Consider the following 12,123-nt stretch of genomic DNA (forward strand, 5'->3'; position numbering starts at 1 on the left):
CCACTTTTAAAGCGTGCAAACCACTTCTGGCACGTTCGCTCAGATAGAGCATGCTCACCATAAACTTCCACCAAGATACGATGACTTTCGGCTGCTTTTTTCTTCATATTAAAATAATGAAGAAGAATTCCCCGCAAAAACACATTATTTGGCACGAAATTCGACATTTTCAAGTGTGGTAAAAATATTGTTGTTTACGCTTCAAATAAAAAACTTATACTGACGTTTGTGCCTTACGACAGTAGCTCTCCAATGAATGTTTGGAAATGTGGATCGATGGAATAATAATCAAGTTACGCCATCTGTTGTAAAACCGCACGAACTTATAAATAGACCTATTATTTTATATTACAATTTTTAAATTAATTTTTTGCTTAGTTCTTTTTGTTGTATTTATTTTTGTTTTATGCCAATTTATTCTATTTTGCTTTGATTAAATTTATTTTATTTTAATTTATATCATTTCATCTAATTTTTTATTTGTTTTTTTTTTTTTTTTTTTTGGTTATTTATAACATTTTTTTTTATTAAATTTTTTGGTCTCATTTAATGTAATTGAATTTAATTTAATTAATTTTAATTTATGTTATAATATTTTATCTATTTTTTATTTATTTAGTTTTTATTTAATTTTTTAACTCCTTTTATTTTATTTTTTATTTATTTAATTTTATTTTATTTTCATTTTAACTTACTATTAAATAATTATGTCCTAATTTGCAGTTTTTATGCTCTCAAAGCCCGAAGAAAGGTCAGCAACACGAACAAATCGCGTACTTAACCATCTGTCACACAGCCCTTAATTGTTTTTCAATAGCTGCTTTTCCTATACAACGCACACACACACACCCGTATACAAACAAAATAGGCGACCACACATTCCGCTACTCGGACATATCAATCGAACTAGTATGTATATATGTATTTATGAGTGTGTGGAAGTGTGCTGTAAGTTTAATTAAGTATTCTTGTCAACATGCTTAGCCGTCGTCGATCGGCGTGACCGATGATGCTCATCTTTTGGCTACACATTTCGTGGTATCATCGTTTAAATTCAATTCAATTTATGACCAATTACTTCATTAAATTTAACTTGAGCTGCACAAATTGTCAATGTTTGGGGTGATATGTCGTTATTGTTGTTGTCAAATATTTGATTTGAAAAACTAGAAGTGTATTTGCATTAATTCAAGTAAGTAGAACAAGACACACGATCTTGTTTCTGTTTTTTTTTTAGTTTATTATATTAAATCGATACTACATTAACAAATTGAGCCACAAAAGAATTACTTTTATTGTAATTCCAACAACTTAACTAAAATCAACCTTTCCTTTTTTGAGAAACCCAGAACTGAAATGCGCCCTCTCCTAATACAGTTTTTGTTTCCTTTGAAAATAATTTCAGTATTTGAAGGATTGGCTCTAAGCGAAGTAAAGAAAACTGGGGATGAGTATTTTCCGCGTTCTTACATTCCGGCAGTCATTCTAAATATTTTAATGAATAAAAATACAGGAAGGTTTAAATATTTTTTTACACGAACTGTAGCATTTGAGGCTCTTGGCTCGAATGTTACCATGTGAAATACTTTAAATCGCAAATCTTTATGCCGTGAATCTCTCAAAGAGATGCGCTCCAGCCAGGGTTTCAGAGATATTAAGAAAAACTCAGAACCCATGAGCATGTGACACAAACCAGATCTATAGGAAAGTTATATAATAGGTGAATTCCATAACAACAAAAAAGTACATTGAATTGGAATTTTGAGATTCATTTTGCTGTGGCGTAACTTTGCAAGATCTGTCCCACAGAACAAGGGTAATAAAATACATAGAAACCCGTTTTTTAGTCTATCTTGGGACAAAGCTATCTTAGGTAAGTGGAAGCAGTGGGCAGATAGAAAAGCAAGTGAGCGTTGATTACCTTCTCTTTCCCTATCCAGCCTTTTTTTATGAAGATCCAATAAAAAGTCATTGAGCCTAGTTAATAGACAAAAATCGTTCGTTAAAGTAATTCAAAGTGAATTAACGGGAGCATAGAAGCTAGCGATGCAACAATGCACCCTGGTGTCTGAGAAGTATAGCGGCTTAACAGCCACCGTTGGCACCTTTTTACCCACCTAATCCAGCTTTAAAGCTAAACGGTCGTTTTTCTCAATTTCCGCTTGCCGTTGAGTAATCGCTTTTGAATTAACCGACGCGCCGCTCATTTATGCACTCCAGTACGTAGGTATGTATGCATGTAGGTGTGTTTGTATTTTCATTTCCTTTTTTGTTCATTTATTTCGCTCTTAGAATTTTAATATTTCACTTGCCATTGTATTCCAATACGAGACGAGACGAAATCTTCCCATGACTTTCTTCTAATGATTATCTGTAGCTATGCTCCAGCAGCACGTTTAAAACGCTAACAAAACGCCCAAAATTTGGGCTTGCACGCACTACATTCATATGTGCATTTGTATGTTGGTCACATTGTATGCATTCCTACAGACAAATGCCTGCATTTGTTAGTCCATCAGAGAGGCAAAACAAAAAAAAAAACGAAATAAAAAAAGCAACATGAAAAGTAAAAGAAACGGAAGCAAACGACGTCATTTACTCGCAATTTGTCCAGTGCAAAGCATCAGTAAGGCAATGTTGACAATGATCACTTAAGCCGCCAGTAAGCGCCGCTTACACTTTTCGTGAATGCTGGAGAGCTGAGACACTGCGACACTGCTTGCAATGCTTGGGCTCAGTATGCGATTAACTCTCGGACGCTGCGCAACGTAGGCCAAATTGCAATTTCGGAAACGTTAATTTATAAATAGTAACAGTAATAAAATAGTGGCGGTCATTGTACAAAAGCGAAGAATTTAATAAAAATTTAGTAGTTAAAAAAAAACATATTAATTATAAAAAAGGATGTGAAATTCCAAAAAATTTTAATGAAAATTTAAAAAGTAAAGCGTGAAATTTATGTGCAAAAAAGTAAAAAAAGTCCTTAAAAACATATAAATACCAATAAAAATTATATGAACAGAGTTTCGTAACGTTTAAATTTTCAACGATGACACTTTCAACCGCACGCCTTATCATCGCAGTTGCGGTTTTATTTGCGGTGGCAAGATGCGACTTGATGAGCTCAGATAATGCTGCAGAAGAATTCGCTGAGCTAAGACGCGACGATCTAACGAGAAAAGTTATGGAAAATGATACTGTGCTATTACCTTGTGACAATCATTGTACGTATAGTACATACATACATACACACATACATACATACATACAAACATAAATGTACCTATTTAATCGACTAGAATAAATATAATAATAGCGTAATTTGGCTGAAAATAAACCACTTGCATGCTGCAACAGGAATTATTCAGTTTCCTGATGGTAACAAATATTTTGAACAAAATATATAGCAAAAAGTGTTAATGAGCTGGATATAGAAACATTCCAGGAAATGCTGCAGTGTTTGTCAAAACGGCATCACGAAGCGCTGCCCAGCTTAGCGAAAGCCTCAAGTGTTAGCAACAAGTGGGAAATATTTTTATGAAAACTTCCTGGAGCGGCAGATCTTGAATCCCACTTCATATCTGGGATCTTCATTTTTCATCTTCCCAATTTATATCTGGGAACGTTCAAGCTTTGTCAACAGGAACATCAGTGGTTGGTTCAAAGCGTTAGGATTGTTAGATTCATAGACTTTAGGGTCATGTGAAGTGGTGGTTGGTGTTGTGCCAGCTTTCTCTGCGAGTACGCAGGACTTCCGAGTTCTTGGGCCTCTTTTTTGGTTCTACTAATGTTTGCTAATTTGAGCCAACACCACAAAAAAAAAATAAAAATAAATAAAAAAGTAAAAAAAAATTGGTCAGCAACATTCTCCTGTGCGAAGTTGCGCAAGTTATCCATATCAAGTGCAGGCAATTGGCCTATTCGCCGAAGCTTTCGTTGTTAGCCCAATGGAGCTGAATCAAAAAAATTGTGCTCTTCTTTTGAATTAAATGCTGTTTGGTTTTAAATAATAGCATCCACGGAACGCGCGCAAGGAAGGTAGGTAGGTGGGGTGGCTGTCGCAATGGCACACTTAGACCTATCATTTTAGACGCACTATATCTGCTACATCAGTTAAAATGCCATATCAAGAGTGCGGAGCCTCTTTGAAGCTAAGTTACCACACTCACACTGCTTCCTCTTCGTTTGTATTAAGACAGCTTTTATAGAAATCGAAGTACGCAAGTCCTAACCTTCTAGCGTGGCTGCCTATTAAACAATGACTAGCTAATACCCCTATCATTTTTCTTATAGCTTCTCTGTTAAATCTTAATAAGCTTTTTGATCGACCACTGTTCCATTTTGGCGATGTCTGTCTACTTAGTTCCATTTTGTTAGGTTTTGCCAACTTGTATTTACCTTGTTGATGGTTTCCCTATATATAAGTAGCTATAGGCATAGGTATCATCGTCTTATCTACTTGTAGATCAAGCGTTGTACCGATTCGAACAAGTTCATCTGCAACGAGCGCAAATGAAGAACTGAATTTTTCTTGATGAATGCTGCGCAAGCTTTACCAGTAGTCCATCCTTTATCATGGTTTCTGTGCGTAATTTTGGAGTGCGGCAATGATTGTTGTACCCCTTTTAGCCAGCAGGTCCTCAGATATTTTCAAAGGTTTCTTATTCATGCGTCTTATTGGACCGAACCAACCATATTGGGGTCATATAATATAAATGTTCTTAAAAAAACCGATAGCCTGTATCGGAATAACGTCGAATTTTCCCTACTCACTGTTGTCATTGCAGCAGTTTAGTCTTTATTGTTTGTTATATCATAGTATTGTTTCTTCCTTCCTCTCCTCCGCTGCTTCGTGTTTTAATTGTGCAACAACATTTGGTGCCCATTTACCTGTCCAAGAGTGCGCGTCATTTCTTCGAGATTACCATCTAATTTAACAAATCTAAGTTTAAATGAACTTCTACTTTTTCCTTTTGATTTTTAAGGGCTTTATGGTTATAATATACCTTTATTGTAGTAATTGGTTCTACAGATAAATTAAATACGAGGTATAAAGTAAATCGGATTTTATAAAAATGTATATATGTATTTCTGTGAGATTATCCGATCAATGGTAATGGTAATGGTTGTACGGGTTTGACCAAAGCCCTTGTAAACTGCGACCAGATTGATCTATTGTGCGCCCCTAATTACTTAGTTATATTTAGTATTTATTTAGTATATCGAGTATTATAATTTAGTATACCAAGGAATCGAACCAGCTCCTTACGATGGAGCAATTGTAGGCCTTCCTCCTCTAGTAGGTCCGAGCCCAGGATTCTGTGCCTCCTGCAGCCTAATCCCTCACAGTTGGTGATTAAGTGTTCCATATATTCCTCCTCATCACAGCAGAACCTGCATGATCTTCTACCAGATAATCCTATTGTGTTAAAGTGTAAATGTTCCACAGATCTGAGGCCCTTTTTATCTAGGATTAAAGCAGATTTTGCTCTGTTGGCATTGAAGTTCAAAAACTTTTTGGATTGATTAAGGCCGCTTGTACCGTTCCAGTGTTCCCTGATTTTTGTTTGGATCCATTTTTTGGTTTCCTGTTTTATATTATTTTTGTTAAAGCCGAAAAATGGGGTTGGTCCAATAAAAGTCTGCCTTCTCGTTTCCTTCATGTCCCTCATGTCCTGGTACCCAAATCAGTGAAACCTGATTATGAGTGGCCAGCTTGTAGAGTGCATTGTTACAATCTATTAGGACTTTTGAATTGAATGTGACTCAAAGCTTTGAGAACCGATTGGCTATCCGAATGTATTTTCATTTTTACTTTCTGGCACCCTCTTTTGGATATGATTTCCGCTGTTTCCATTATTTATGGCGAAGAGCTCCGCATGGAAAATCGTGGTATCTGTACTTAGAGTTAGGGATTTATGTGCTCTAGGCCCCACTGTCTTAACTTCCTTCTCAGCATTAGTTATCCTGACACCTTGCGAATATGTTTTGATGCCTAGCGATATTAGGAACTACCAGCAAAGGCGCGAACTTCCGCATTGCCTAAATCAAATACGTTATTTATGTCATTATCTGCATGCAACTTTAATATCTTCTGAGAAAAGATCATTTGAATGATGTAGTTAAGTTTTCGAAAATTTACTTTATATAAAATTCAAATAAAAAGTTTAGGTTAGTTGATAATTTGGGCTTTTATATGTTTCTCAAAGCATTACATTTTTTATTCCGAGAGTAGGGAATTGCATTTTCGGTCTAGATTCCAAATCCACTGTGGGCATGAAATACCAAATGATGGAAAAGGTTTTTTCTAAAAACCGTCGCCCTTCAGCAGGTAAAGGTGTACTTTTGTCTTGAAAAAACTACTCATAAAAAAACCATCTGCCGTTCGAAGACTGTAGGTCCCTTCATTTATGGAACAAAATCAAGGCGCACAGTACAAATTGGAAAGAGTGCTTGGCGAAAAACGCAAAGAAGGACGCATTTGTCAATTATTTATATAGAAATATTTAGCTGAATTTGTTTAAATTAAACTTAAAAAATAATGATTCCACTTTTAATACAATAGCGCGGCTACTCCCCAATGCAAGCACGGATAACGTGTGTAAGCACAATGTAAGGGTTTTCCAATAAGAGGTGTTATTTTGATATTCAAAGAAAAATGCTATTTTTCAATGTAGATGATCGAATGTTTATTTCATTATAAAGAGGAAGGTATGCCATTGATAGTGGAAAATAACATCAGGCAAATAACCACCACGACCACGCTTTCAGAACAATATCCTTTTCATGAAATTTTCTATAACCGAATTGCAAATTGGCTGTCCTATGTCCTCGATAGCTGTTGGCGTAGGCCTTCTCTTTCACCTCTTCGAGAGATAACACGGTCCGGAAACTTTTCCCGTAAAATATCAATGGTTTCGTTGCTTGTGTTCACCAATAACACCCTTTTTTCTGAGACTGCCAAGTAAATGAAAACTCACCAATGTAGACCAAGTATTTTCTATAGACTCTGTAGCCGCAGCCCGTACTTTTCTTCTAGTTTTACTTGGTTATTTAATAAGAGCTAAGCATATCTCATTTTTATAGGCGAGAACGGTCAGAAATCTTATACAAGGCATTAGCTCGTTTTTGCTCTGCTGCGGATCTATACGAATATTATCAAGGCAACTGCTGCCAGTTTCCTAAATATTTTTAATTGAAATCGTACGTCACATTCTGCCCACTAAGCACCACAAATTTTAGGTAATAACCAATTCAAGCTAAGGGATTACCGCTGAAGTGGCGGGACGTTCCGGTAACGTAGGGCCGACTGCTGCGGGAACGTATAGTCTTTATACGCCGCTACCTTTCACCGCTAGAATCCGTCCTTTTCGTAAGTCGCTAGACATATGTTTAAGATCGAAAACAAACTAAACGCATTTACGAGTTCAATTTGGAACCATATTTTGGGAAAACTTGGACTCCATTATTTTGATAAATTATTCATAAGAAAAGAAGTTATAAGAATACAAATAATTTATAACGAAAAATCAAGAAACAAAGTAGGCAAAATATAAATCAGTCCAAGCTTCAATAATCGACACAGTGAAATTTGTTGGAAAATCGCAGCGTAATAAACTCACTCTTTTCTCAATTTAGTTACATTTCAATATGTCCGTTGGTATAAGGAGGACCAATTACTTGCCGATTCACGCGCCAGCACTGAAACACCAACACCTGATCGTATACGACTCTGGTCTAATGGTAGCCTGCAAATTTCCCAACTACAACCGGCAGATACTGGCGACTACAGTTGTGCGCTGAAAACCGACAACAACACAGAAGTCGAAAAAATGCATTCCCTAATCGTGCAATATCCGCCTACAGTAATGACCGAACCAGAAGGTAATATCGAATTACCAATCGGAGCTGTTTTTCAGGTGATCTGCGAAGCAAGAGGTGTGCCACAGCCCAAATTGTATTGGCGTTGGAATGGCAAATTGGTGGATAATCAACTAGTTGGCAATCGCCTGAGTATACAAATAGAGGTGGGTTCGCGCGAGCAATCTGGTCCAATTGAGTGTGTGGCTAATAATAGTGTAGGTGATATAGCTGTGGCTGGGATGTTTTTGAAGGTGCAGTGTAAGTAAAGGAAACAATGATTTTTGGTATAAATAGTAAGATAATTTCTTCAATATGTTTCATTTCGTTTTGATTTGATTTTTTTTGTCAGTTCCGCCCGAGGTGCGTGTGGCGCAACATGTTGTCTACACCAAAGTCGGCTCACGCAGCGATTTAGAATGTCTGGTCGAGGCTGTGCCGGGTTCTGGTGTGAACTGGTTTCATCATGGCGTGCCGATGACCTACGATTCCAGAATAAGCCGTTACGAAACCGAAATGCAACCGAATGGCTCCAATTTGCAATTCAACACTGTTATCAAGCATACATTGGCCATAAAAAATGTACGCGACTCTGATCTTGGGCTGTATGAGTGTCGCGCGGAGAATAAATTGGGTTTCAAGAGTGCAGCCATCGATTTGACTGGACGCCCAATGCCATGTGTTTTTAAAATCAATCCGGGCGTGCAGAGTTCAACTTCACACATTTTGGTGTGGCAAACGGAGAGTTTATCACCGTTAATGGAATTCAAATTGAAGTTTCGGCAAATTCCATCAGGTGAGATGTGAATTAAATGGTTGTAAAAATATTATTTACTTACGTTGTGCTTTTTTCGAAACTTTCAGCAAGCATAACACCACATACTTTGGATACTGATTTCAAAACGGATTGGACCATATTGACTATACCATCTGAACTATCCGCCGGTAGACCATTGCATCACTTGCACTTTACAGTTGAAGTTTGTTTTTAATTATTGTTTCTGTGTACTTTCCAGGTCCTATTCATATAACCACTTATACCTTGCATGGCCTACAACCGGCCAGTGTCTATGAGGTCGTAGTGTTCGCCCGCAATCACTTTGGTTGGAGCGAGAGTAGTAAAATTGTGAGATTCGCAACAGGCGGCGAAGGTAAAAGAAACAGCTTTTCGCAAACTACGTGTGAAAAAATTATTTCAATAAATACCAAAATATTAATGGAAATTTTTGAATGATTTATTCACATCATTGGGTTGGCGAAAATTCTGAATATTTATATTTAAATTGGTGCAACATTTTATAACTTTTGTTTACATTTTATTCCTTTAGTTGAATTACCAAATTATTCAACTGAAGCGGAATTGTATAGCAACGAGGAATTATCGTCTGCCGAGAGCAAAGAGCTTCCGAATGAGGGCTCGGAGATTTCGAATGAAGTTTACGATAGCAACACGATTACATCGGCGTCGGCTAGCAGATGGTGGTTTTTGAACTTAGCGAGTTTAGCAATATTAACATTTTTAAAACTAATCTGTCTATGATAATATTTGTAATAAAAATAATATAATTACATAAATATTTTTGTGCTAGTAGAATACTCACTTTACGGTAAGCATAATTTTTACGATGAACATAATTTTTTTAATAAAAAAAATTTTTAAGTAGCACTTTTTCTTAAAATGGAATAAATATCATTTGCATTCAAACGGACTGCTTTCCACGGAGCAAATGTTCAGCAGAAAACCTCAAATATGTATATATGTATGTATATTTAGCCTGTATCAGAAGAAAAGAACCGTTTTTTTCTAGTAACTTCCAGATATATTTCGTTCTACTTTTTGCTGCATAATAGTCCCACTGAAGTGCTGCGACGCCAGTGCTAACTCAGGTTAGTGTCGTTCGAAACTTTCCCGTAAACGCAATCAAACAAAAATGAGTGAGAAGTACGCGAAGCGTTTTGTGGCGGTATTTTTGTGCACACATTCGAAAGGTCCGAAACTATCTTACGCCGCAGCTGCAAAAGTGATTAAAAAAATCAAAAAAGTTTGTGATATGGAATCAGCGGTATAAAGTGTACAAAAACTTTGATGACTTTTTTGGGCGCGGCTTGAAGCGAGTGAAGACAAAAAAGTGATGGTCCAACTTTCTAAGCGGGACCCTTTATTGTGACTACGCCAAGTACGCACAATTCTTGCTAAAAAGGGATTAGATGTGAGTATCAACATCATCGAGCGACGTCTGAAAGAGGCGAACATGTCCTACCGTCCCACATCATCAAAACCACTGCTCTCAGAAAAACCCATTGAGAAACAACAAAACAAGAAAATGGCGTCACAGTAATGGACTGGCCTTCCCAGTTCCCAGACGCCATTGAAAATGTGTGGGAAATTATGAAAACGCATGTTGCCAGAAAGCCATTCCACGATTTAAAGCAACTCGTGCGTCAAATTCGCAAAATTTGGTCCTCTTTGTCGACGAGCTACGCAGAAAAGCTGGTTCAAAGCATGCCGAGAAGATGCCAGGCTATACTCTACAACGATGAATACTACACGGTTTATTGTGTAATTACGACTCGTAGTTTTCTACATACATACTTTTATGTAAAAAAATTTTAAATATATATCTTTTATAAAGCATGAATAATCGCGGTTCCTTTTTTCTGTTACACAAATTTAAATTCTAAAGTTTTTACTTTTTCAAACACGGACACTGCATTATCCACATCAATAAAATCTTAGCACTGCTCTTTTGACGGCGACAGATTGACACATTACAATAGCACGCCGTTATTTAAAGCCAATTGTTCGCCACAGCTCTCAGCAGCTGTCAAAACGAAATAAACAAAAAATCTGAAAATCTTCCAAGACTGATTTCATTCAATTAAGCTGGCTTTTAAAGTTAGACTAATCGTTCGAGAAGATGGAGCCTTTGCAAATCAATAGTGGCGAGGATTATGTTAAAGTGAATATATCTAATTCCAAAAGTGATAACATTGCGTTGGACCTGAAATTTGCAAAAAGCCTCACAGTTGGTCAATTGAAGGTTTGTATTGCTGCTATTTACAAGCATACGTATATATGCAAGTATATTGCACACACCCTCATATTTTCGGTACAATATATGTTTGTTAATATCATTTGTTCATTTCCCAAAAGTGCAAATTGGAAGTTATCACAGGTGGCAATGCAGCTACCATGAAATTGGAATTGTATAATGGTGACCGATTGGTCACAAGTCTGCCTGATGACACCACCTTAGTGGGTGCGTTGCCAATAGAAACGGGTATGCGCATACATGTAATTGATAATTTCAACTGGATAGCAGATGTGGAGAAATTCGAGTTGACCGATGACCAATACGAAACTAAACAGGATACTGTACGTAATTTTTTAAAAAAGAATCGCATGGGCAAATATAACGAGGAGGAAGCTCGTCAAAAGGAAGAGAAATTGCAACGACAGAAACAGCTGGAGCAAGAACGCGCTGAGTTGTGTACCATCGGTGCGCGCTGTCAGGTAAGAGCGAATGCCATATTAAATTGTTAACAAAACAGCCGATTCTAGGTATAGAAATGTCAGAGTTTAGTTTATTTATTGCATTAGTTTATTCAATTAATTTATTTATTAAATTAATTATTCTTGTAACTTCAATTGCACCTAGGTCACAGTGCCAGGCAATCCAGTGCGCCGTGGAACAGTGAGATTTAAGGGACCAATCGATGGCAAGAAGGGCATTTTTATTGGCGTCGAGTATGACGAACCGCTTGGTAAAAATAATGGCAGGTAAAAGATTGTACGACTTACAAATGACAATTTTAATCTTACAACATTCTCGTTTACAGCGTGGATGGCAAGAGTTACTTTAGTTGCGCTCCAAACTACGGCGGGTTCGTGCTACCAACCGCCGTTGAAATAGGAGACTTCCCTGCAGAAGATGTGGGTCTCGAGGATGATGAGATTTAAAAATGAGAATGATTTATAAAGCATACACTTTGCATTTGTGATTGATTATACATATACCATATATTTAGAACTTACAATAAGGTATAATTTTTGAGTAATTTAAATTATTTTCACCGCTCATGGCATGATGAAATATAATTATGAAACAAATAAAAATCAAAAACACACCTACTCATCTGAATCAATGAAACGTAACAATTTGCGCCCCATTACATGCGCACCAAAACTCGCACTCCCACTTTTTACATAGTCCATTTCGTGTTACCATTCGCATCATGACTAAGCGCCGGCAAAACACGAGT

General features: G+C 36.8%; 2 protein-coding genes across 2 annotated transcripts; both read left to right on the top strand.

Annotated features, from left to right (window-relative positions):
- The first annotated feature begins 2,717 nt into the window (after positions 1 to 2,717).
- On the top strand, positions 2,718 to 9,413 carry LOC128866331 (neurotrimin). Its single transcript, XM_054106964.1, has 6 exons — positions 2,718 to 3,224; positions 7,639 to 8,121; positions 8,213 to 8,656; positions 8,725 to 8,805; positions 8,877 to 9,011; positions 9,189 to 9,413. Exons 1-6 carry the CDS (start codon positions 3,050 to 3,052, stop codon positions 9,398 to 9,400), a joined length of 1,530 nt encoding a protein of 509 aa, XP_053962939.1. The 5' UTR covers positions 2,718 to 3,049; the 3' UTR covers positions 9,401 to 9,413.
- A 1,254-nt stretch (positions 9,414 to 10,667) lies between these two features.
- On the top strand, positions 10,668 to 11,993 carry LOC128866504 (tubulin-folding cofactor B). The gene is made up of 4 exons (XM_054107308.1): positions 10,668 to 10,901; positions 11,015 to 11,374; positions 11,520 to 11,641; positions 11,701 to 11,993. The coding sequence occupies exons 1-4, from the start codon at positions 10,779 to 10,781 to the stop codon at positions 11,819 to 11,821; spliced, it is 726 nt and encodes a 241-aa protein (XP_053963283.1). The 5' UTR covers positions 10,668 to 10,778; the 3' UTR covers positions 11,822 to 11,993.
- Positions 11,994 to 12,123: the final 130 nt, after the last annotated feature.

This window comes from Anastrepha ludens, chromosome 6 (assembly GCF_028408465.1).
Source record: "Anastrepha ludens isolate Willacy chromosome 6, idAnaLude1.1, whole genome shotgun sequence".
In the NCBI taxonomy this organism is placed as follows: Eukaryota; Metazoa; Arthropoda; class Insecta; order Diptera; family Tephritidae; genus Anastrepha; species Anastrepha ludens.